Source organism: Prionailurus bengalensis, chromosome B3 (assembly GCF_016509475.1).
Source record: "Prionailurus bengalensis isolate Pbe53 chromosome B3, Fcat_Pben_1.1_paternal_pri, whole genome shotgun sequence".
NCBI lineage: Eukaryota > Metazoa > Chordata > Mammalia > Carnivora > Felidae > Prionailurus > Prionailurus bengalensis.
In genome coordinates, this window is record NC_057355.1 from 7,197,670 (window position 1) to 7,221,609 (window position 23,940).

Consider the following 23,940-nt stretch of genomic DNA (forward strand, 5'->3'; position numbering starts at 1 on the left):
ATGGACGGATGATGGAATCATGAGAGCAAGATTGAAATACATGAGGAAGATACAAGGGAATGATGACACTAGGCAGAATTTGGGGGCGTGCTGTTTGATGTGCCCGTGGAGAGTCCAGTTGGACAAGCTTCGAGTTTAAGAAAGAGGCTAGTGAGTCATCACCTAAAAGGGACAATTGAAGTTACGCACAGAAGTAAAATTGCCCAGGGAGACCAGGCAATGGCTGAGGGGGAAGAGCTTGAAGGAAACACTGCTGTTGAAGGGGTGGGCAGAAAAAAGGACCTGCAGAGAAATAGGTAGCAGGCTGGAAAGGATCAGGAGAGGCTCACATTCTAAAAAAAAAAAAAGGAGTTCCAGGAGGGTGTGGCCAACACTGTTAAATGCTGCAGAGAAGGGGCTGAGGATCAGCACTGAAAAGTGTCTATCGGATTTGGCCATTGGAAGCTTCTTGAGAGAGTTGGTTAGAGCTCCTCCGGCCAAGTCGTTAGGACGTTGGAGCCAGTCCATTGAGAGGGACAAGAGAGGACAGTAAAGTCTTGCTTCTCCTGGGGCAAATACTGGCTGGGGGGAGAAGGAGAGAGATGGCAGTAGCTGGAAAGGAACCCAGGGTCACGAGAATGTAGATGATGGGTGTGCAGAGGGCCCTTTATTACTTCTTGCCTTCAATACAGTGGATCATCCAAATCTCGACCCTGAGTTCCACAGGGGGAAATGTTTTTGAATGCCCAAAACGTGGCAAAACATGAATCATGGTGACAGGGGATGAAATCAGTTATGTACATAGTGGAGTATGTCTATTTGTTATCAAACAGTGTAAACAGTCCAACTTTTTCGGGGTCAAAACGGAAATAAAGACAAAAATGATAAAGGTTTTTATGAGCATCTGTCCTTCCCTGTTGCTCTATCAGCCCAGTTCTGACGGGAGTCCATGAATATTTCCAGCTATTATCACTGCTTGGTTGACTTCTCCTCCTAATTCTCTCAGTGTTTTTTTTTTTAATCTGCATTGTCCACTATAGTAGTCAGTGGCCAGTAAGCACATGTGGCTGTTTGATTTTTAACAAATTAAAACGAAATCGAATTTAGAAACTCAATCCCAGGGCGCCTGGGTGGCTCAGTTGGTTGAGCATCTGACTCTTGATTTCAGCTCAGGTCGTGGCTCCAGGGTCATGGGATCAAGCCATGCACAGAGCCATGCTCTGTGCTCCACACAGAGCACACAGCCTGCTTGAGATTCTCTCTCTCTCTCTCTCTCTCTCTCTCTCTCTCTCTCCCCCCCCCCACCCCCTGTCCCTCTCCCCTGCTCATGCACATGTTCTCTCTGAAATAAAAAAAAGTAAAAAAAAAACAACAAAACCACGTAATCCCTCAGTCACACTAGCCACATTTCAAGTGCTCCATAGCCACATGTGAGTGGCTACAACACTGGACGGTGCAGGTACAGAACATTTCTATCCCTGCAGGAATGAACCATGGGTACATGCAATAACGTCAATGAATCTCAAAAATATTATGCTGAGCAAAAGGGTATATACTAGATGATTCCAGTTATACGATCTTCTAGAACAGGCAGAACTAATCATGGAGGTAGATATTTGAATAGTGGATACTGGGGGCGCCTGGGTGGCTCAGTTGGTTGAGTGTCCGACTTCGGCTCAGGCCATGATCTCACGGTTCATGAGTTCGAGCCCCACGTTGGGCTCTGTGCTGACAGCTCGGAGCCTAAAGCCTGTTTCAGATTCTGTGTCTCCCTCTCTCTCTGCCCCTCTCCACTCACGCTCTCTTTCTCTCTCTCTCTCTCTCTCTCTCTCTCTCTCTCTCTCTCTCTCTCAAAAGTAAATAAACATTAAAAAATTAAAAAAGAATAGTGGATACTGGAGAGAGAGAATGAGGGAATTTTCTGGGACAATGAAAATGTTTACATGTACAGAAGTGTAGGTTATCTGGATATATATGGTTATATGGGCATTTGTCAAAACTTGTTGAACCATATACTTCAGATTAGAGCATGTCTGGGAACAAGTCACAAAGAAGAAAGACAGATACTGTATGATCTCCCTTACATGTGAGATCTAAAAAAGCCAAATTCACAGAAACAGAGACTACAATGGTGGTTACCAGGGGCTGGGGGAGTGGGAGAGAAGGAGAGAGGAGACATTGGCCCAAGGGCACAAACTTCCAGTGATAAGTAAGTTCTGCAGATCCGCAGTATGGCACGGTGACTGGTGGTAATGACAATGAGGGAGGAAACTCACTCCAGGAAAGTTGAAATATGTGGAGAGATCTAACAAGATGAGAACCTAAAGATATCCTGAAGTTGCCAATATGGAGCTCGCTGGTAATCTGGTGAGAACAGTTTCCGTGGAGAGGCAGGAAGAGAAGGCTGAGTTGCGGTTTAGAGCAAACGAGAGCTGAGAATTAGGAGAGACGGGGTGTAGATGATGTTTGAGATGCTTGGGGGAGAAAGGGTGCTGGGACAATAGGTGGGAAAGTATAGGATCGAGGGTTTTCTTTGCTTTGGTTTTAAACTGGGAGACGCTATGGTATGCCTTGTAAACAGTAGGTGCCAATAACATCGGTTAAATTCCATTTTCCAGTGCCTGCTGCCGAAGGCCAGGAACCCTGAGTCCTGACCCAATCTCCCCTTGTCCTGGGACACTTTCCTCTCCACACCAGGGTGGGCCTTGTGCTGCTATAGACGGAGGAAAGATCGGGTTTTTCATTCCCCTCCACGGGTGACGAATCCCAAGCATCTTTCCCCCTAAGATGAATTCAAGTCCCAAACCTACCACTTTATCCCTGCGCGACGCTGGCCAAGTTACTTAACCTCCCTGGGCCTTGGCTGGCTTCCCCTTTCCCTCATCCCCAGTGCGAAGGTGTTTGGAGGTGGGGACTGTAGGAGGGAGTCAGGTCATGAGGGTGGGGCCTCCATTATGGGATTTGTGTCCTTAGAAGAGACACAAGAGGGGCGCCCGGGCCGCTCAGTGAGTTAAGCGTCTGACTTCAGCTCAGGTCATGATCTCACGGTCCGTGAGTTTTAGCCCCTCGTCGGGCTCTGTGCTGACAGCTCAGAGCCTGGGGCCTGTTTCGGATTCTGTGTCTCCCTCTCCCTCTGCCCCTCCCCTGCTCACACTCTGTGTGTGTGTCTCTCTCTCTCAAAAGTAAACATTAAAAAAAAATTTTTTTTTTAAAAAGAAGAGAAGAGACACAAGAGAGGTGCCCTCTGTCTCCACCACAAGAAGATGGCTGTCTGCAAACCAGGAGGAGCCTTCACCAGATGTCAGACCTGCTGGCACCTTGAGCTTGGACTTCCGGGCCTCGAGAACTGTGAAAATCAAAGTCTATGATACTCCGTTATAGGGGCCCAGACCATTAACACACCGGCAGTACACCAGGAGGCGCAATTTATTGACGTGAATAAATTGAATAAGGGGCAGGCCCGAGAGGGCGGGACAAAAGGCACCCGCTTCCTGGAGGACCCAGAAACAGTCGGCCACAGCAGGCGTTTCCAGGCCCGGTGCCCATCCCCCACCCCCCACCCTGGCCAGCAGGCAGGCCCCTGCTCAGAACCGGGATGCATCTTGGTTCAAGGCCGTGTTTCTCTGAGCGTCCGTCTGTTCCCATCACTTCACATCGTTGTCTCTGACCCTTGCACCGGGTGGTTATCACTATCCCCAGTCTGCAGGTCAGGAACAGAAGCTCAGAGGGGCTACTGCTCAGGAGTGCCCAGGCCGGAAGCAATTGGTTGGGGGGGGGGCAGTGGGGGGGGGGAGTGACTGGCCTTCAGCCTGCTGCCGGCCAGGTCCTGCCCTTCCTGTGGCTGCACTGCGGTCCAGGCTCCTGGGGTTTCCTCATTACAGAGGAGCGCCAGCCTCGATCTCTTGTTTCCAGCCCTTTCCTGTCCCTTAGAGGAAAGATGCTAGCTCACAGAGAAAGAATTTTTATTTTACAGCTGCCTCTCCTTTCTTTAGACTCCAGCCAGTCCTGGGTGCAGTGAGATCTGAACGGCCAGGTCCTACCGGCTCCCCACGGCTCGAGCTCCTCCTTCAGACTGAGGGTCTTGGGTGGGGGGTCTGCTGGGAGGGCTGAGCCCCGAACGCTGGAGGACAGAACAGGAAAATGAAGACATGAGGACACCCGCTAGCTCAGTGTCCTAAATCGGAGGTCCCGAACAGTATTCCCGGGGCCTCCCCGCCCCCCCACCCCCCCGCACCTGGGATCGGATGCCAACGTGTTCTGCCACCGACCACGCAGCACATGGCTTGAAAGCAGGGTGCTGGGGCCAGGCCAACGTTTGCCTTTTCCTACACGTCTCGGCAAAGCTGCTCAAAACCCTCTCTTCCCCCAGCAGGAAAAGCATATGTTCTTTCCATATAGAGGAGAAATTGTTCCACGAGTGAGTAAGTCTCTTGGCCGCGGAGCCCGGCCCAGCCCGCAGCACGCCGGGCAGGAAGCGGGCAGCGTTCTTACCACCCTTGGAACCAGACCGGGCTGGATCCTCACCCTGGAAGACAGCGGGCCTTTGGACGGGGCCGGGGGTGGTGGGGAGCGGGGGCTGGGCGAGTGCCCGAAGACAGCTAGCCGGCCAGGGCAGGGCAGAGAATCCTTTCCCTGAATAGAAGCGCTTTTCTCCATTCAGGCCGGGCGGGCGAAGGAGGGAGGGAAGGCCGAGGGGTGTGAGAGGCGAAAGAGACCTTTCCAATCCCCTCACCCCAGCAGCAAACGGGCCTGAGTCAGAGGTGACTCAGGTACGTGCAGTGAGACAGGGCCATTTTTAGACCGTCATTTCCAGCCACCCCCAAATTCTCCTCGATGCCTCGGGGTTGGGTGGCAAAAAGGGACCCCATCCTCAGTGCCTCAGTTCATTCTGCTGGATCCTTGTGAACATACAGGTCTTCCCCAAGCCAGCCCCGGGCCGGAGGATGCGGCTTGCACCCTTGTCTCAGGGAGTCCTGGTTCCCTTCCCACCCTTTCCCCACTTGCTAAGAATCGCCGACTGGGGGGTTGCGGGGAGTGGGCAGGGAAGGGACAGACAGGCCGGGCGATGGGCAGGTGGTGGGACAGAGGGGAAATGGGAGGGGCCCCACAGAGAGGGGAAAACGCCGATGACATTGGGGCATCTAACCTGGAACGTCAAAGACTCGGGCTAGGGGCGCCTGGCTGGCTCCGTGGGTTGAGCGTCCAACTCTTGGTTTCAGCTCAGATCACGATCTCACAGTTTTTGAGTTCGAGCCCCGCTGCAGGTTCTGCACTGACGGCGTGGATCCTGCTTGGGATTCTCTCTGCCCCTCCCCTGCCTTCGCTCACATTCTCTCTCTCTCTCTCTCTAATAACTAAGCTTAAAAGACTCAGGGTAGTAGAAGTGAGAGACGTGAAAACGATGTAAAGGTGGGAGACAGGTCACCCCGTAGAAGTGGCATGGGATTTATCCTGGGTGGGAACTTCGATGGGGCGAAAGCCCTGAGCATATAAATCAGGGCCCCAACCCACTGAGGAGTGCTTTCAAGGCAGCGCATTCTCGGGGCACCTGGGTGGCTCAGTCGCTTACGCATCCGACTTTCGCTCAGGTTGTGATTTCACCGTTTGTGAGTTCGAGCCCTGCACCAACCTCTCTGCTGTCAGCACGGAGCCCTCTTTGGATCCTCTGTTCCCCCTCCCCAACCCCCACTCTCTGCATCTCCCCTGCTCACTCTCTTTCTCTCAAAAATAAATAAGTGAACGCTGGTGTTCATTTAGGTCTCACACTGGTGGCCTGGGGGCCAGACACAGCCCTGAAGATGTTCCCACCGGTCGGCATTTCTGCACGGCCACCAGCAGCTGAGTCCACACAATCAACGCGCGGCCCGTGCTGCAGGGCACGTCAGGCCTGAGTCCCTCCTTTGTTTCCTGGACTGGTCCCTTAGGCGTTTACGACTGGGAGCTTTGGAGCACCTGCCCACACTGTCCCTTCTTCTCCTCTAGCTCACCCTGTAGGCCCACCTGGGGTGGGAGGAGACGGGCTCAGGTGAGACCACATGTCCTGAGCCGCCCTGGCCCGGACGCCAGGTAGAGCGCTCCCCTGGCGAGAGACCAGCACCCCTGCAAACTCCCCTGCCCTCTCCTGGAGCTGTCATTATGCTGGGCTCTATCATGGTCTCTGGGGACTGGACAGTAGCTTCACTCACCTGACCATCTTGCCCTGGAGCAGAGACGGTTCCCCAGGGTGTTTAGGGTCTGGGAAGGGCACCCGGGGGCAGATGCACCGTGAGCTGAGATAGAAGGGACAAAGTAAGAACGGGCACGCCCGACCCCCGGTCCAGGAGGGCAGCGCTAGGGGCGGATGCCAGCGGCAGTGGGTCTGAAGGAAGCTGGGGCAGGGCTGGGGAGTGGAAACTAGCCGGGGGAGTAAAGTGGGGCGGCTAAAGGGCTCAGGAAGGAGGGAGCAGAAGGCAAGGCCCAGCTCCACCTTCTGCCTGTGCGTCTGGGGTGGACCCTGACTTGTACCTGCCGGAACCGAGGGCAGAAGGGCAGGCGGCAGTGGCCTCGCTGGGCGACGAGATTCCACCCGAAGCCTGTATAGGCTGCGGCAGACTGCAGGGCGGTTTCACTCCCCCGGCCCTATCTGCTCCCGCGGATAGCTACGGGCGTTGGGACTAACATACCCATTTTACAGATGAGGAGACTGAGGCGAAGTTGTGCGAGGAAGACTCTAGCCCCCGGGTAAGAGCAGGGCTCCTGCTTTCACCAGCTCTGCTTTCTGAGTTGCTTGTCCAGGCCACTGGGAGCGGACGACACAACTCCTTGCAAAGCAGCCACGCAGCAGGCATTAGCTCCTCCTCCTCCACGTTTCACAGCCTCATCGAGTGACACTGACATTTGCAGGCAAGAACTCCAGCTGTGCTGGGACCCAGGTAGGTCGGGAGTTCAGAGGCGGGCCTTAATTTTACTGACGATAGGTAGTTCACAGGTCCTCACCCCGCTCCGGCCTGGTGCTGGGCACCCTGCGAATGAGGTCTCAACCCCCTTCTTGGCCCACCTGGTGGGACGGCTGCTCTCTCAGGGGTGAGACCCGCAAGCCAAGTCAGCCTGACTCTGAAGCTGGTGCTCTCTGGAGGACCACCTCGGAGTCTCCCGTGTGACTGTGTCGCCCCCCCCGGGGAACTGGCTGTACGGAAGATGGGGGCTCCTGAGTGGGGCCAGAGCCCAAGGCACACGCCCCCTCTGGGGTCCTGACCCTCCCCTCGGCGTCCGCCTGGGAGGTAGGGTGGGCACCTCCCCACGGGGGGCATCCTAGCAGCACAGCCGGAAGCGGGAAGCTGGGTACGGATTTCCCTGGGGAGTGCCGCTGCTCTGGGAGTCCTGGTTCACCCCTCCTTCCAAGGAGGCCTGAAGGCGTGGAAGGGACCTTGACCTGGGAGTCCGAGAGCCCAGGCTCACCTTCTAGGCCAGGCTGCTTCACCGTCCCAGCCCCTCTCTGAGCCTCAGCTCAGGGGCTAAGTGAGGGCGGCCTAGAGGGTCACCGTTGCAGCCCCCTAACCATTTTTAAAGACAGCCCCTCACACTTCTTGCCCAAGTGTTCCTCCAGCCGGTTCTGCCTTCGAGGCCTCCGGCCCAGCGGACGGCCCAAGGGCACCACCTGCTGGCCAGTCTCAGCCAGGCAGGGCGGCCGCACCCGGCTGCTTTGAAGGCTCCCCCAGATCATCCCAGCAGAGGGCCCGGCCACAGCCCTGGAAGTCAGGTGGGCGCCAGGGCAGGAGAGAGCAAGCTGCCCCTCCCCGCATTCCCAGACGGGGGAGGGAGTCCTCCAGGTCCCCAGAAGTCAGTGTGCGAGTGGGGGGCGCTGCCATTATGAGGCAGTCGGGCCTGGATTTGAGTCCCTTGTGTCCTTGACCTTACCTGAAGTCCCTCATCTGCGGGGTGGGGCCATTTGGGACACATTTTTCAGGGCTGTGGGCCTCTCTCTGCATGAGCTGGCAGCCAGAGGGGATGGCAGGGGTCCAGCCTGGTGGCACTCGGACCATAGGCCAGTGGCTCTCAGCTGCGGCCACACGTTCAATCACCTGATGCTTAGCGGTGGCTTTCACAGCGTGGTCCTGGGCCTCCAGCATCAGTGAGGATCTTGTTAGGAATGCAGATTCTGGGGCCCCACCCCAGTCTGGCTGAGTTGGATAGTCTGGGGTGGGGTCCGGCACCCTCCAGGTGATGCCGATGCTTGGTCAAGTGTGAGAACACGGTGCTTAGGGACTGGGGTTGCTTAAAAAGCATCTCAGGTGCCTGAAGTGTCCTCGGCGCCAGAATCACCTGCCCCCCTCCCCCCAGGGTAATTCTGGTTTGGAGGGACCCCGCCATGGATTAAAAGTACCAACTCTGCATCTGCTGCTTCCGATGAGCAGCGACTGCTCTGGTGTGCACCCTCCTCCCCACACGCCATGCACACCCTTCCGTCAGAGGTCAGGGACCCACAGCAGAGTGCGGTTGCTCTCCCTGGGGTCTCCCAAGACAATAACCCCCAGTTACTGACGTTTGCTGGGTGCTCAAGCTATGACAGGCGTGGTGCTAGGGGCTTTGTACGCAACGTCTCACGAGAACCCTGGGAATTGTTGGAATCCCCCATTTTACAGATGGAGAAACTGAGGCACAGAGCCATCAAGTCACTCGCTCTGGGTCACACGGCTCCTAAATGCCAGAGCCCGGAGTCCAGCCTCGTTCTCTCTGACTTCAGAGTCCCCTGCCTTTGCTTCCTCGTTTTACAAGAGGAGGGGCACCTTGCTGAAGGTCACTTCGGATAGCACCCCCCACAGTCTCTGTACCTCGGCTTCCGGGCTCACCAGGGCCTTGGCACCCATTCCAAGATGACACGGACCGACCTCTGAGCCGGGTCCCACTCCCCTGGGCATAAGCGCAACAGGGAAAGGGAGGCAGAGGCAAGGGCATTGTTTAGCTGCATACCACCTAGATTCTTCAAGGATTCTAGATTATTAAAGAGACTGACATACGCTCCCCAGCCCCCCATTCCAGCCCCGTCTTCCCTGTTGTCTAAGCCTCACGTGGACCACGGCCCGTCACCGTGACCCGGCTCCGAGAAAGGCAACAGGAGTAGCCACTGAGGTAGCAGAAAAAATAAACCATTTTACTACTAAAGACGCGTTTTCCAAAAGCAGGGGAGTTGCTGTCCCGAAGAGAAGAAGACCCTGGGGGAGTCCCTGCGGCAGGGGCTGGCTGGAGCTGCGGTCACCCAACCACCAGGCCGGCAGCCCTCAGCGGGCCCGAATTTGCAGGGAGATTCGGTAGAGCTCCATCGTCGCCCTGGCGTCTTCCACCGAGCTGTGTCCAAACTGGCTGTTCTGTAGACACATGGACAGAGCGGGGGGGGGGCGGGGGGGGGACTTGGGGTAGGGCTGAATGCAGAGACCCCCTGTGACCTGGGCCTTCTCCGCCTGCACCCCGGTTTCCCGGGCCCTGAGGGGGGTCGGTGGGTGAGCGTCCCCAGGCTTCTGACACCCTGGACTCTGCAGGTGGCTGGAACAGGCCCGGCTTCTCCTGTCTGACCCAGAGCTGGGGCACTAGGCCCAGGCATGGCCAGGCACAGCCTCCAGCATCCGGAGAACCAGGCTGTGTCCTCGAGGTGCTTATAATCCGGTGAGGGGAGGAGGGGCTGCAGACACACAGACACAGAGGGAGCTCCAGGGGACCAGGCGAATATAAAAAAAATACTCCAGGGCACCTGGATGGCTCAGTTGATTAAGCCCCGACTTCGGCTCAGGTCATGATCTCACAGTTCAGGGGGTTCGAGCCCCGTGTCCGGCTCCGTGCTGACAGCTTGGAGCCTGGAGCCTGCTTCTGATTCCGTGTCTCCCTCTGCCCCTCATGCTCTGTCTCTATCTCAAAAATAAATATATGTTAAAAAATTTTGTTTTCAAATGCCAAAATGATGTTTCTAAATGCTACTTGCTCAGCACTTGGGTGAATCCACGTGCTGTGTATTCTGTCCTCGGTCCTGCGTGCCACAAGGCTAACGGAGGGGTCCAAAATCAGGCTCGTCCCCTGCTCCCTCCCCAGTTCCTGGTGCCCTCCCCTCCCCGCCCTCCTCCACTAAGACTCACCCTTCAGATTCCTGCAGACCTGCTTTCCTTCATCCCTTCCGGCTAATGGGCCACCCTCCCTCAACCCAGGATTTCCTCAAGCACAAGGCCAGCCCTGCTCAGCCCTGCGTCTCCAGCATCCTGACCAGCCCGGCACAGAGTAGGTGCTAATAAATACCTCCCCCACGTGGACCCGTGGCTGCTGGTGTCGGGCCCACCTCCCTCGGCCCTGCCACCTCCGTGAGCCCCCAAGGACCCCCCTTCTGGGCCTCGCCGGAGACTACGAGTGCCGAGAAATGGGGGCTCCGGGAGCAGCAGCAGCCCTGCCTGCTGGGAGCTGTGTGTAAATACCACCGCTCCCTGGAAAAGATCTGAGGGCTGCGTTTTACCCTATTCCAGAGGCCCGCAGTGGGATTAAACGTCAGTTATGGGGCGCCTGGGTGGCTCAGTTGGTTAAGCGTGGGCTCAGGTCAGGACCTCAAGGTTAGTGAGTTCGAGCCCCGCATTGGGCTCTCTGCTGTCAGCACGGAGCCCGCTTGGGATCCTCTGTCCCTTACCCCCCTCTCTCTCTGCCCCTTCCCCGCTCACACTGGCTCTCTCTCAAACATAAACATTAAAGAAAAAAACTTCAGTTATCCACAGAGTAACTGGCTGGAGTTTAAAAACAAACAAGACCTATATTGGGCGCTAGGCTCCACCAGCACGTCCCGGGGTCACCTCTGGAATGAACCTCCTGCGCTGGGTACTCGTCCAGGGCCGGCTGCTTGGGGAACCCCGAGGCCAGCACCCCTCCTCGCTGGCAAGCACACAGCCTCTCAAGGCTGTGGGGGAGACGCAGAGCGCCTTCGGGGTCCAGGGCTGGTTCTGGAGCCCCTGGGGATGGTGGGCGGGCCCTGGGGGGTGGAGGGGCGCGGGCCCTGGGGGGAGGGGCCAGCCGCCCCCCCCCCCCCGCCCCAAGCAGGCAGGTGCTCACCTGGATGCGCCGGCCGAGGAGGCGCTCGCTGAGCACGCGGAGGGAGACACGCTCGCAGTCCTGCAGGCCGGCCTCCCGCCACAGCAGCCTGTCCACCGACGTGTCATAAACGGAGTAGTCGTTCATGTTCTCCTTCAGCGCCTGGAAGTCGTGCTTCAGGTCGTGGCCCACCACCAGCTTGCCCTTCAGGAGCCGCAGGATCTGTGGCCAGGGAGACGTGCGCCCCGCACATCACACGGGGTCCTGCGGGCGGGTCTGGGCCGCCTGGGGGTCCTCGCGGTACCGGAGGAAAGCAGTCCCTCCTCGACTTGCTGTGTGGCTCTGAGCAAGCTGTCCTCCCTCTCTGGGCTTCAACCCTCTCTATCATCTGTATAATGAGGGGGCTGGACCGGGCCTCTCCTCATGCACGAGTAACGACAGTGGCACCTACTGAGCACGCCCGTGTGCCAGGCACTTATCTAAGCACGTCCCCTGTGCCACCCTGTCAACAAGCCTGCTGTGACAAGCAGATGAATGACTTCCCGAAGCTGCCCGCGCCTTAAACCCCAGAATCCGGAGGACCTTACACGCGGAGAGAAGTTAAAGCTGCAGGCGGGCTTTGGGGTGCAAGGTGAGAGATGATCTGGGCTACCCACATGGGCCCAACGGAATCGCAAGGGCCCTTCCAGGTGGAGGGCCCTGATTTGCCCTGAGAACCTGACCTGCTCCTGCTGGCCTTGGAGGAGGAGGAGGGCGCCCCCGGCGGAAAAGGCGAGGAACGGCACTCCGCCGCAGAGCTTCCGGAAAGGAACACAGCCCTCCCCACACTTTAATTTCAGCCTTTGAGACCCGGGTCAGACCGTGGAGCTGTGGGACCGAAGGAGAACCCGTTCGTGTGGCTTTAAACCACTAAGCCTGTGGTTTTGTAGAAAGCAGCCGTAAAAAGCTAACGCAGCCCATGTTTTGCGGATGAGAACAAAAAAGTGGAAGCACCAAGAGTGAAATAATTTGCCCCCGGTTACTCTTCATGATCTTAAAGCAAGTTTGCGGATTCCTTGACTCCGGCTCACGCAAAAGATGGAGTTCAATTGAATTGAATATGGGCCGGCCCGTGTGACTTCTGACTTCTCTGAGGGCCAGTGTCCCAGCAGCCCGGAGCCGCCCGGAAGCCACCGTGCTGGAGGGACCACTGGAGGCAGAGAGCAGAGTCTGAGGGGCCCCAGGCCAGCCACGGGATGGGTAGGCAAGCCAACCTCCCGAGGTTCCAGCTCTGGGCCTGCCGGGTGCCTCTGCCTCAGCCCAACGACTGTCCCCATCCGCCCCTGACCAGACTGCAGGTGCAGGAGCAAAGTAAATATTGACATTGTTTGAACCACCATGTTTGGAGGCGATTTGCTAAGCACCATTAGATAACTGGGATGGCCACACAGCTGGTTAGTGGCAGGGCCAGCCTTCAGAGCCAGCGGACTGCCCGTCACGAGCACACTTAGGAAGAGCAGGCCTGCTCCTGGCGTCCACCAGCCCAGGGGCCGAGCTTCAGGGAGTAACCGCTAAAGTACCCAAGCCTCCCATCTGGACTCCGTCTGCACTCCCCTCCCATGGTGGCCCTGGGGACAGCCTCCTACCTACGGCCACACAGGCCCCCCTTTCTTTACCTGGGCTGCCACTGGAGGAGGATGGACGGGGGCTCTGGGGCAGAGCTGTGTCGGGCCCCAGCTGGAGGGGCATCTTGGGGCTCAGGCCCCCCTCTGGACAGCTCTCCCGTAGCTTCTGGCCTGTCTTCTGTGCCTGGGGAAGGAGACTGCCACCTGGCTGACACCCTCCCTGCCCTGCTTCTGTTTCTGGTGGCCTTCTGAGACATCATGGGGGACATTGGTATGCTCTCCCTTGGCGACCACAGGATCATTGGGGCCACTCTGCAGAAGAGGAAGCCAAGGCTCAGAGAGATGAGGCGACTTGTCCCTGGCCACAGTGGTGGAAGCAGGGCTCCGTCCATCTACCGTCAACAGGCAACGTCACCCCACCCTGTTCACATGGCTTTGTCAGGGCCTCCTCTGGACGGAGCCCTCGCCTAGGGCCTGGGGAAGCTCTCCTGAGGAATGGACCGTGCTGGTTCCAGTGGACGTTTGGGGTGGGAGTCACCTGGTGAACCCAGAACTTTGGATTTCACTTTTTTTCCAATGTTTATTTATTTATCTTTGAGAGAGAGTGAGCAAGAGAGTGGGGGAGGGACAGAGAGAAAGGAAGACAGAGAATCCCAAGCAGGCTCCGCACCCAGCTCAGAGCTGGCCGCAGGGCTCAGCCCCACGAACCGTGAGATCATGACCTGAGCCGAAATCAGCAGTTGGACGCTTAAGCCCCTGAGCTGCCCGGGCGCCCCTGGATCTCACGTCTCTAACAGGTGGGGCTGGTGTTGCTGATCTAGAGGTCACCTGAGTCCTACTGTGGAGGAAAGGGCCCCGCCAGCCCGTGGCAGAGGGGTGGCGCTCACAGGCCCCGCAGGGCAGCTGTGGGTCACACACCTTTTCTTGCTCACATTCTTTGTGTTCCCGAACAATGTGGCCTGTTTCCCCCAATGAGGAGCTGGCTCAGGCCCAGTTCACACAAAGCCCTGAGGGGCTGTCTGCCATCCCAGAAACCGGTGCACTGTTCCCAGGCGGAAGAGGACAAGAGTCATCGTGAGGTAGATTCCTGGGAAATTAATCACTTCCTGAGCCCCAGGGTCCTGGCAGGGGGTGGCTACAGTCAGCACCGCTGGGCTCATGAGGAGAGAAATAAAATGGGGGGAGGGGGGTAGACAAGCAGAAGGAATCAGGAAAAAAAGAGATGAGTCTATTTAGCAGAGAGATGTCAGCGATGTTTCAGGCCAAAAACATGCTGGGCACTGGGCACTGGGCAGAGAGGGACTGCTGGGACTTGCTGTGTGCTCTCATGGAGGTCACAGGCCATCTCTGGGCTTCGGTTCCCCCATTTGTAAGGCAAAGGCCTGGAGAGGTGAGGCCCATTAGCAGCCAGGACTCCCCCGACTTTCTGAGACAGGGCCGGGAGGGAAGAGGGGGGCCTGTCAGAGCCAGGGATGGGGAGAAGGTGCCAGCTGGCAGGACCTCAGGGCTTTGTGACCTGCTGGCCGCGGGACCTGCCCTCAGTCAGTATCAGGAGTGCCAAACACAGGGGGCGGAGACTCGAATTCCTGGAAAGAACTGAGTGGGGAGGAGGGACAATCACCCATCTGCTGCTCTCACAGCGCCAGGCCAGACCTCTCAACCCGGGTATTCTGATTTCCATGTCCCAGAGGAGGGGCCTGGGGACCAGAGAGGTGACGGCTGGTGACTTGAGAGCTGCAGTGAGGTGTCCAGACCTGCCTGACCCCATCACTGTTATTATAACTGTTATTACCACCTGCTGAGAACCTGCTCCAGCGTCATTAATGGCGGAGCGGAGAGCCATGCTGGGCCCGGGGCAGCGCCCAGATTTCCCGGATCGGGGACGTGGCCCCTACAAGGCTGGGATGATCACACCGTCTTACCAACAGGGAAAGGGGGCTACAGAGCAGCGCGTACCCGTGTCACACGGCAGGGTAGCACCAGGACCAGTGGCCTGTGTCTGCCCGGAGGGTCTTTCTACTGCAGTGCCACTCTTGTTCCAAGTATTCCCCGGATGTTCCTGGTTGGGAAAATCACCTGGGGCCCCTATGAAAAATCTAGAGGGCCAGGCCTTACTGTCATCTTCAAGAGTGGCCTCAGTCTCCCCTTTCCTCCTGTCCCCTGCCCAGTTCTGCAGGTGGCCCTGCCCCAGCCTGTTCCCCGCACCCCCTAAGACTGCTTATGCCAGGGGAAACCTGGACGGTGAAGTCACCCTCCTCCATCTGGCCAAGCCCCAAAGACACCTGCCCCAGAGACACCCGAGCAGGGGCGGGGCCCCAGCAGGAGGCACTTGGCCCAGTAACTCCTTGTTCACAGGCTACTGTGGCCTCTCTTCTGTCTGCGTTTCCCTCCTAAACCGGGATGCTTCATGGGATTCAGCTCTTTTGTTTGCCAACTAAAACTGTAATTATCCCTCCCCAAGCCTGGTCAGAGGGTAGATGCGACTTAGTGTACCAGGTTAACATGAAAGGAGCATTAATTTACAAAAGTAAGTTACACGCCATTAAAAATTACAATTAGGAAAACAAAACAAAACAAAACAAACAGCATTCATTAACTCACCAGGTGAGAGCCCCGAATCTGAACACTGAGTTGTATCACGGCTTGCTGTGTGTCCTTAAGCAAGTCACTGCCCCTCTCTGGACCTCAGTCTCCTCCTGGGTTCTCTTCTGAGCTGGCAGCCTGATTCATGGGGCTCTATAGGCCAGTTTCTCAACTTCCACACTTTCTCTTGGTGTGTGTGGCTGGGGGAGGGGCCGTCCCGTGCATTAGAGGATGTTTGGCACTATCCTTGGCCTCTACCCCCTGGATGTCTGTAGCAGGCCCCCTGCCCCACTTGTGGCAACCAGAAATGCCTCAGATAGTGAGACATTTGTCCCTTGGGGGGCAACACCCACTCCACACTGAGAACCGCTGCTCTAGATGATGTCAGACCTAGAGATTTCGGAAGGTAACAAGCGATTACTTTCCACTATGAAAGTAATGTAACCGGACACCTGGGTGGCTCAGTCAGTTGAGCGTCCAACTTTGGCTCAGGTCAAGATCTCACGGATCATGAGTTCGAGCCCCGTGTCGGGCTTTGTGCTGACAGCTCAGAGCCTGGAGCCTGCTTCAGATTCTGAGTTCAAGCCCCACTTCGGGCTCTGTGCTGTCAGCAAAGAGCCTGCTTCTGATCCCTGTCCCCCCTCTCTCTCTGCCCCTCCTCCGCTTGCACTGTCTCAAAAATAAACATTAAAAAAAAAGGTAACGTAACCACTTTAACAAAAATAAGAATAAAAAACAGGAGGGGGGGGGGCGCCTGGGTGGCGCAGTCGGTTAAGCGTCCGACTTCAGCCAGGTCACGATCTTGCGGTCCGTGAGTTCGAGCCCCGCGTCGGGCTCTGGGCTGATGGCTCAGAGCCTGGAGCCTGTTTCTGATTCTGTGTCTCCCTCTCTCTCTGCCCCTCCCCCGTTCATGCTCTGTCTCTCTCTGTCCCAAAAATAAATAAACGTTGAAAAAAAAATTTAAAAAAAAAAAAAAAAAACAAAAAAAAACAGGAGGGGGGATCCCCTGCACAATCTCAGTGCCCGATGGTAGCAACCCTCCAGGGTGGACTGTGGGGGGGCTTAGTGGATCCCCAGAAGCCCGCTGGCTGCCATGGCCGGTCTATGGCTCACCACTGGCAGGACCCAGTCACCACTCCTAGGGGAGGAAGAGACAGGTTGGTGAGCAGCCTCTGAAAGTTGCCTGCGTGAAACCAAAGCCTGGCGAGCCCTAATCTCACCTGAGAGGCGTCACCTGGCGCGGGAGGCAATGACAGGCTTCTTCCCTTTGGGAGCTCTTCACATCTTGGGGCCCGTGAGCCCGGTCTCTGTCTCTGGGATTAGAACGCTATGGGCGATGGAGTGGGATCAAGCGGCCTTGGTGTCCCGGTTCATGCAAACAAATGACAGCCGTTGCCTTCTCCCGCCCGGGCTCAAACGTGGGGTGCCTAGCACTGTCCCACGCATATACTGGATGCTCAGCATTCACGGAGCGTGTATACACGTGGATCATGGGATCGGAACATCCCAGAGCAAGCTCTGGAGCCAGAATTTGAGTCTCTGCTCTACTCCTTCCTTGGACAGTTGGCTCAGCCTTGTGCCTCAGTTTGCTCATCTGTCAAATGGAGTAATGACACTGGTTAACTACTTCCCCGGGGTTGTTGTGGAGAGTAAAGGCAGTGGCATGTGGAAAATACTTAGAATGGCTCCAGGACACGGTGCTGGATACGCCCATGCTGCTTCGTCACCCCTGTGCTGTAGATGTGCCTCCTGAAGGCACAGAGAGGTTTAGCAACGAGCCAGAGGACACAGAGCCACGTCCAGACAAGTTCTAAAGACAGTGCACTTGCTCTCCACCTCCCAGGCTGTGTGCGTATCACTGCATCTTAACAGCAAAGGCCAGCACGAGGGCAGAGGCGATTTCGTTCCATGCCGCTGCCAGAACTCTGTATTTTGTGAAAATCGGTTCAACTGTAGTCCCCCAAACATTCTCAGGGTACCTTCTGTGTGCAAAGCACACCATCCAATCTGGGGGCAGATAGAGTACACAGCAGGAACGTGGAACGAGGCAGGCCATGTGTGTGGACAGACAAGCTTTAAAGTACAGGGGCCGGGGTGCCTGGGTGGGGGCCCGGGCGCCTGGGTGGCTCAGTCAGTTAAGCGTCCACTCAGGTCATGATCTCACGATTTGTGAGCTCAAGCTCCATGTCAGGCCCTGCACTGTCAGCAAGGAGCCTGCTTTGGATTCTCTCTCTCTCTCTCTCTCTCTCTCTCTCTCAAAAATAATAAACAAAAATAAATAAAGCACAGGGGCCACAGCCAGGAGAACTGGAGCCCCCCACTACAGAGTCCAGTGTGGGGAGGTAGGGGTGGTGGACAGGGTGGGGAAGGGCATCAGGAAGGACTCCTCTGACCTGGACCAGGGGCAGGGATGGGAGAAGGCAGGGGTAGGGGCTTGGAAGAGCACTGGCTGGATGATGGCTGAGCTGTAAGGGCAGGCAGGAATGGCAGGTGGGTAGGGTTTGAATGGCCATGAGTGTGTGCTGGGGAGACCTCAGGCAATGGGGAGCCATGGGAGGTATTTGAACACTGGCGGTGTTCAGCCACGTGTGGCTGGCAGCCCCCTGTTGGACACACAGCCCTAGACTTTTGAGCCTGAGTTCTGAGTCCTGACCACATCTAGTTACCTAAAACTTTGTGAGTCACTTAGTCTTGTGGGTTGAATTGTGTCCCCCCGCCCCCGCCCCTGCCAACAATTCCTGTGTTGAAATCCTACCCCTAATAGCTCAAAATGTGACTTATTTGGAAACAGCTTCATTGCAGGTGTAAGTACTGGTCGTCCGGTCATTAGGGTGGGCCCTAATCCGATATGGCTGGTGTCTTCATAAACGGGAAGTGGGGGACACAAAACAGGCACACAAGGCAATCGCCATTCGAACAAGAAGGCAGATATTAGGGTGATGCTTCTACAAGCCGAGAAACACCGAAGACTGCCAGCAGACCCCCAGGAGCTGGGAGAAAGATGTAGAACGGACTCTCCCTCACAGCCTCAGAAGAGACAAATCTCTGCTACCGCCTTGAGCTCAGACCTCCTGCCTCCAGGACTTTGGGACAGTACATTTCTGTTGTTTGAGCCCCGCAGTCCGTGCTACTCCTCCATGGTGGCCCGAGCAAACCAATACACTTAGTTCAAGCAGGCCTCAGTGTCCCCATCTGCAACATGGGGATAACAGACGCTCGAAATAGCTAACATTTTTGGAGTCCTTACGTAATACAGGCGCTCCCTCTAGGCGCTTTCTCAAGCCTCACACTAATCCTATGAGGTTGCTGCTGCTATCGTACCCAGTTTCTTTTCCAGGTGGGAGAAACTGGGTGCAGACAGGCCGCCCGGGTAACTCGCCCAAGGAGCTGCTAAGTCACCGGCCGAGATTCAAAACCGGCCCCTCCCAACTGTGAGTTACCGGCTCCTGGGAGGCCTCGAAGCAGGCCATTCGGGAGGCGTGAGTGAGCTCCGGGCGGCCAGTGCCCAGGATTGCACCCGGCGAGTAGCCTGCGCTCAGTAAACAGTGGCTACCGCCGTGGGTTTCTCTGCAGCGCCTGGAGCCTGGCACGCACGCAGTGTGCAGAGTTGGGACGGACCGCGGTCCCCTCTGTTCTTCGGGGACTTCCCCGAGCCCCGGCAGCCTAGATACTGATGAGTTTACTCGCCCCTCCAAACCTTCCCAGAAGGGACTAAAGCAGGTGCTAGACTTTGCTTCCCGTCTGGTGATTCAGAGAAACAGAAACAGAAACAGAAAGCGGAGACTGGAAAAGTCATCACAACAAGGTGAGGCAGGAGGGTGGGAGGTCCTGGGGCCACACGCTGACCTCTAGCCGACGGTAGGGCCCTACTGTGCGGTCTAGGAACAAGCTCCCGGAGCCTGGGGGTGGGTGAGGGGGGGCTCTGGCCTGTTCTTCAAGACCTGGGGCCTGCTACCAGGGCCCAGCCGGCGAGGACCTCACTTTCCTCATTTCCTCACGGGGTTCGCCAGTGGCAGCTCAGGGCAGAGCAAAGAATCACGCTGTTGGGGGCATCAGGGGCGCTCAGTTCCCCCCATCACAAGACCAGCAAGGTGGACCTGATGCCCTGAAGGCTGCTCCCAGACGTGAGTCTAAGGTTGTCTGATGGAGGAAGGCTGCTCAGGGACATGAAGAAGACACCAACAGGTTTCTCCGTGCCCTAGTCATGCAGAGGCGGAGGGGGGAATCTTCCACGGCTGGGGTCACAGGTCCCAGATGTGGCACCTGGACGAGGTGCCGGGAAGCGTGTGTGCGGATGGCGGGCGGCTGTCCGCAGGTTCCCCTCCCCCCTCCCCCCGGCCCGGCTGGCACGCCGCCCTCCACTCACCTCCAGCCTGGCCACGGCAAATGGCGTGGCCTCCTGCATGTGCCAAGGTGTGATCCCACTGATCAGGGTCCTGTAATCGGTGATCTCCCCTTCTGGCCGGATGAACTTGTCGTAGAGCACGGTGCCGTGGAGGTCCACGAGGCTGCAACGAGCCAGGCCACTCTCCCCTCGGGGCCCCAGCCCCACCATCTCGCAGTCCATGGCCACCACCTCGGTGCCGCTCTCCATGTGTCACCAGGACCCGCAGACGCGCTGGACAGGGGAGGCGGGAGGGGCATCACTCGAGGGCCGACCGAGGCCTCGGGGGTCCTCGGCCACCACCCAGCCAGCCTGTCCCCTCTGCCCTGTCTGTCACGAACGCCATCTGGCAACAGGGGAAGCTGGCCCCTTGCCACCCCGCCCGGCTTCCTCAGCCCGGCGGTCCCAGGGCCTCTGGTCTGGCCCAGCAGCCTTGGGACCGCCGGGCCCCCTCCCACCCGCTCCCCTGGCTGCGGCCCTGCAGAAGCGTCTTGCCCTCGCCGTCCCAGCCCCCACTCACCTGCCCACCTCTGGTGCCTTCGGCTCACGTCTGCCTCTCTGGTGCCCCTTCTCAGCTACTGCACTTGCTCTTAGCTGTGACTCATCTCTGACTTCAAGCCGGGAATCCTGACTCTGTTTCAGTTTCTGGTTTGTTATCAGGCGAAGTCAGGGGTGGGAGGCCGGGGCAGGGTGGGGCAGGGCTGCTCCTTAACTTCGGGCTGCTGGCAGGTGGGGGGCCCAAGGGCCTGAGTCACCACGGACAAAGCTGGCAGGTTCCATGTCCCCATGTCTCGCCTTCCCTCCCTCCCCCCCACCACACACTTAAGTGCTCAGAAGAGCCCTCCCCTCCTCAGATGATGCCGCTGACGTGGATGCAGCAGATTGCCACATTTTTCTTTCCTTTCTCACCCTCCGCCTGCCTGTAGAATAAACATCCCCAGGATGGGAGCCCAAGGAATGTCCCACAGCTTCCGGGGCCATTACCAATCTGACACTCTGTGAGGTCTCCCACGGGGGCAGGGGGAGCTGGCTTGTGGGACATTGAGGCTATTCATAGGAAGGGCATGGAAGGTTGCGGTGTGAGTAGGGCTAGCCTCACCCTCCGACCCAGGGAAGCCAAGCAGGCAAGGAGGGAGCCCCTAGAGGCTCCAGTGCTTTGGGGGTGCCTCAGAAACGACCATCTGCCTGCCCTCAACGGGCTCTGCCTCCAGCTGGGTTGACACTATTTGAGGACAAGGAAAAGAAAGCCTGGAAGGAGCCCCCAGCAGCCCAGCCATACTTCCTAGGGCTAGACCCACTCCCAGGCTCCTGACCTCTTACAACAGTGCCTGCCACGTAGAGCGTTCAGTATTTATTGACTAGATGAATGAGTTACAGCTGGGACAAAAACAGAAGCCAGTTTCAGTGAGGAAGTCGTCACCATATTCTGCGGTGAGATTCTTGCCCCTTGGAGCTCTGCCTCCAAGTTATCTATCCCTTTGTTCCTTCTCCCTTGGCCTCCCACTGAGGCCTTTTCTGGCCTCTATTTAAAAACTGTACCTCGAGGCACCTGGGTGGCTCAGTTGGTTAAGCATCCAACTTCGGCTCAGGTCATGGATCTCGAGGATCATGGGTTCAAGCCCCATGTCTGGCTCTGTGCTGACAGCTTGGAGCCTGGACCCTGCTTCGGATTCTGTGTGTGTCTCTCTCTGTCTGTCCCCCCCCCCCCACCCCAACCCCTGCTCACACTCTGTCTCTCTCTCAAAAATAAAGATTTAAAAAAATTTAAAAACTGCACTTCAAAAAAATTAAAAATACAACTACCCTACCACCCAACAATGACACCACTAGGAATTCATCCACAAGATACAGGAGTGCTGATGCATAGGGGCAGAGGTACCCCAATGTTTATAGCAGCATTTTCAACAATAGCCAAATTACGGTAAAAGCCCAAATATCCATCAACTGATGAATGGATAAAGATGTGGTTTATATATACAATGGAATACTACTTGCCAGTGAAAAAGAATGAAATCCCGCCATTTGCAACAATGTGGATAGAACTTGAAGGTATTCTGCTAAGTGAAGTCAGTCAGTCAGAGAAAGACAGATACCATGTGTTTTCAGTCATATGTGGATCTTGAGAAACTCAACAGAAGACGATGGGGGAGGGGAAGGGGAAAAATAGTTTCAAACAGAGAGGGAGGGAGGCAAACCATAAGAGACTGTTTAATACAGAGAACAAACTGAGGGTTGATGGGGCGTGGGAGAGGGGAAAATGGGTGGTGGGCACTGAGGAGAGCGCTTGTTGGGACGAGCACTGGGTGTTGCATGTAAGTGATGAACCACGGGAATCTACCCCCAAATCCAAAAGCACGCTGTATACACTGGATGTTAGCCAATTTGACAAAAAAATTATGTTTTAAAAAAACCACAACTGTACCTCCAATCCCTTCTGGGTTTCCTCTGTAGGAATAGTTAGCATCATCTGAAATCCCATGTACTTTACTTGCTCCTCTCCTCCTCCCCCTCCGCTTGTTTTGCTGCAGGGCGCCCGGCACCTGCACCAAGAGAACCCCCCGGATCTGTGTTGCATTTTTTCCCAAGGCCTTGGGCACGCTGAGGTCAGACAGGGGCCCTCTGACAGCCTAGGGGAGAAGCCCCTGGCCCCAGCCAGGGGGATGGGTGGGGGGAAGAGCTTGGAAGGGAGGCTTCCCGGGTTTAACCGGTGTCACCCGTCGGCCAGGCCAAGGCTGCAGCCCTCAGGTCAAGTGACAGCAGGAAAGTCCCTCAAGGCAAACCTCTCAACCTTACAAGACACACATCCTGCCTCAGTCGACCCACCTGTGACCGTACAGGGTGGAGAGGCTGCCACTGGGTGGCACCAAGCACGGGCTGCAGGCTGAGAGTGGATGATTCCTAACAGCGGGTAGGACACCGCTCCCTATAGGCACCCTGACCTTCTGTCTCAGCGGGCGTGTGCTCAAAAATGTGCCTGTGTGGACTTGTAAGGTGTATGTGGCAGGTAGGACCAGCTCAGTCAAATGGCAGCAACTTGGCGTGGTTCAATTTAATACATGTAAAACTGTGAACGGAACACGGTTTTCAAAAGAAACACAGGGCGCCTCGGTGGCTCAGTCGGTTGAGCGCCCAACTCCTGGTTTCGGCTCAGGTCATGATCCCGGGGTCATGGGATGGAGCCCCGAGTCGGGCTCCGTGCTGAGCATAGAGTCTGCTTGAGATTCTTTCTCTCTCTCTGCCCCTGCCCTGCTCGCACACGCGTGCTCTAAAAATAAAACAGTGAGATAATATAAAATAAAATAACTAAAATTAAATTAGGGGCACCTGGGTGGCTCAGTCAGTTAAGCGTCCCGCTTCAGCTCAGGTCATGTTCTCACGGTCCGTGAGTTTGAGCCCCGCGTCGGGCTCTGTGCTGACAGCTCAGAGCCTGGAGCCTGTTTCGATTCTGTGTCTCCCTCTCTCTCTGACCCTCCCCCGTTCATGCTCTGTCTCTCTCTGTCTCAAAAATAAGAATAAAAAAAACGTTAAAAAAAATACAATACAATACAATACAATACAATACAATACAATACTAGGAGCACCTGGGTGGCTCAGTCTGTTGAGCATGACTTTGGCTCAGGCCATGATCTCATGGTTTGTGAGCTCGAGCCTTGCATCAGGCTCGCCACTGTCAGCACAGAGCCTGCTCTGGATCCTCTGTCTTCTCTCTCCCTCTTCCACTCATGCTCTCTCTCTAAAACAAAACAATGTTAAAAACATTGTTTTGTTAAAAACAAACATTTTAAAACAATGTTAAAAACATTGTTTGTTAAAAACAAACATTTTAAAATAAACAAATAAGTCACTCTCCCTCTGCCCTTCTCCCCCACTAGCGCTCTCTCTCTAAAACAAAACAATAAAAAAAAATATTTTACAAGACACAAAAAGTGAGGGGAGCCTGGGTGGCTCAGTCGGTTAAGCATCCAACTTCGGCTCAGGTCATGATCTCATGGTTTGAGTTCAAGCCCCTCGTCGGGCTCTGTGCTGACAGCTCAGAGCCTGGAACTTGCTTCCGAATCTGCGACTCCCTCTCTCTCTGCCCCTCTACCGCTCACACTCTGTCTCTTAAAAAAAGAAATAAATGTTAAAAAAATTTTTTTTAAAGACACAAAAAGTGAAAAAAACTCCTATATGTCAACAGACACGCAAAAAGATGTTCAAGATCTCTAGTTATTAGGGAAACGCAAGTTGAAACCAGAATGAGATTATCACCCCACACCCGCTAGGATACCTACCAAAAAAGATAAACGAGTAAGACCAAAAAACAAAAACAAAACAAAAGCCAAAAAACCCAGAAAATAACAAGCATTGGTGAGG

General features: G+C 56.1%; 1 protein-coding gene and 2 long non-coding RNA genes across 3 annotated transcripts; 1 reads left to right on the top strand and 2 right to left on the bottom strand.

Moving 5' to 3' along the window:
• Window positions 1-3,385: 3,385 nt before the first annotated feature.
• On the bottom strand, window positions 3,386-4,318 carry LOC122468245. The gene is made up of 2 exons (XR_006293171.1): window positions 4,214-4,318; window positions 3,386-4,099 (listed from the first exon to the last, which is right to left on the bottom strand). It is a non-coding gene; the product is annotated as an uncharacterized LOC122468245 (long non-coding RNA).
• On the top strand, window positions 4,288-9,247 carry LOC122468244. Its single transcript, XR_006293170.1, has 3 exons — window positions 4,288-4,396; window positions 6,653-6,890; window positions 9,138-9,247. It is a non-coding gene; the product is annotated as an uncharacterized LOC122468244 (long non-coding RNA).
• ISG20 (interferon stimulated exonuclease gene 20) lies at window positions 9,089-20,368 on the bottom strand. The gene is made up of 4 exons (XM_043554711.1): window positions 20,105-20,368; window positions 19,567-19,818; window positions 11,035-11,235; window positions 9,089-9,323 (listed from the first exon to the last, which is right to left on the bottom strand). The coding sequence occupies exons 2-4, from the start codon at window positions 19,792-19,794 to the stop codon at window positions 9,237-9,239; spliced, it is 516 nt and encodes a 171-aa protein (XP_043410646.1). The 5' UTR covers window positions 19,795-19,818; window positions 20,105-20,368; the 3' UTR covers window positions 9,089-9,236.
• Window positions 20,369-23,940: the final 3,572 nt, after the last annotated feature.

Bases quoted from the DNA above. Each gene is read 5' to 3' on its own strand.
- ISG20 (XM_043554711.1), bottom strand. From the start codon at position 19,794: ATGGAGAGCGGCACCGAGGTGGTGGCCATGGACTGCGAGATGGTGGGG. The intron at 11,236-19,566 runs GTGAGTGGAGGG...CCCTGGCCACAG, and splicing joins TTGCCGTGGCCAGGCTGGAG to ATCCTGCGGCTCCTGAAGGG. The intron at 9,324-11,034 runs GTGAGCACCTGC...ATGTGTCTACAG, and splicing joins TCCTCGGCCGGCGCATCCAG to AACAGCCAGTTTGGACACAG.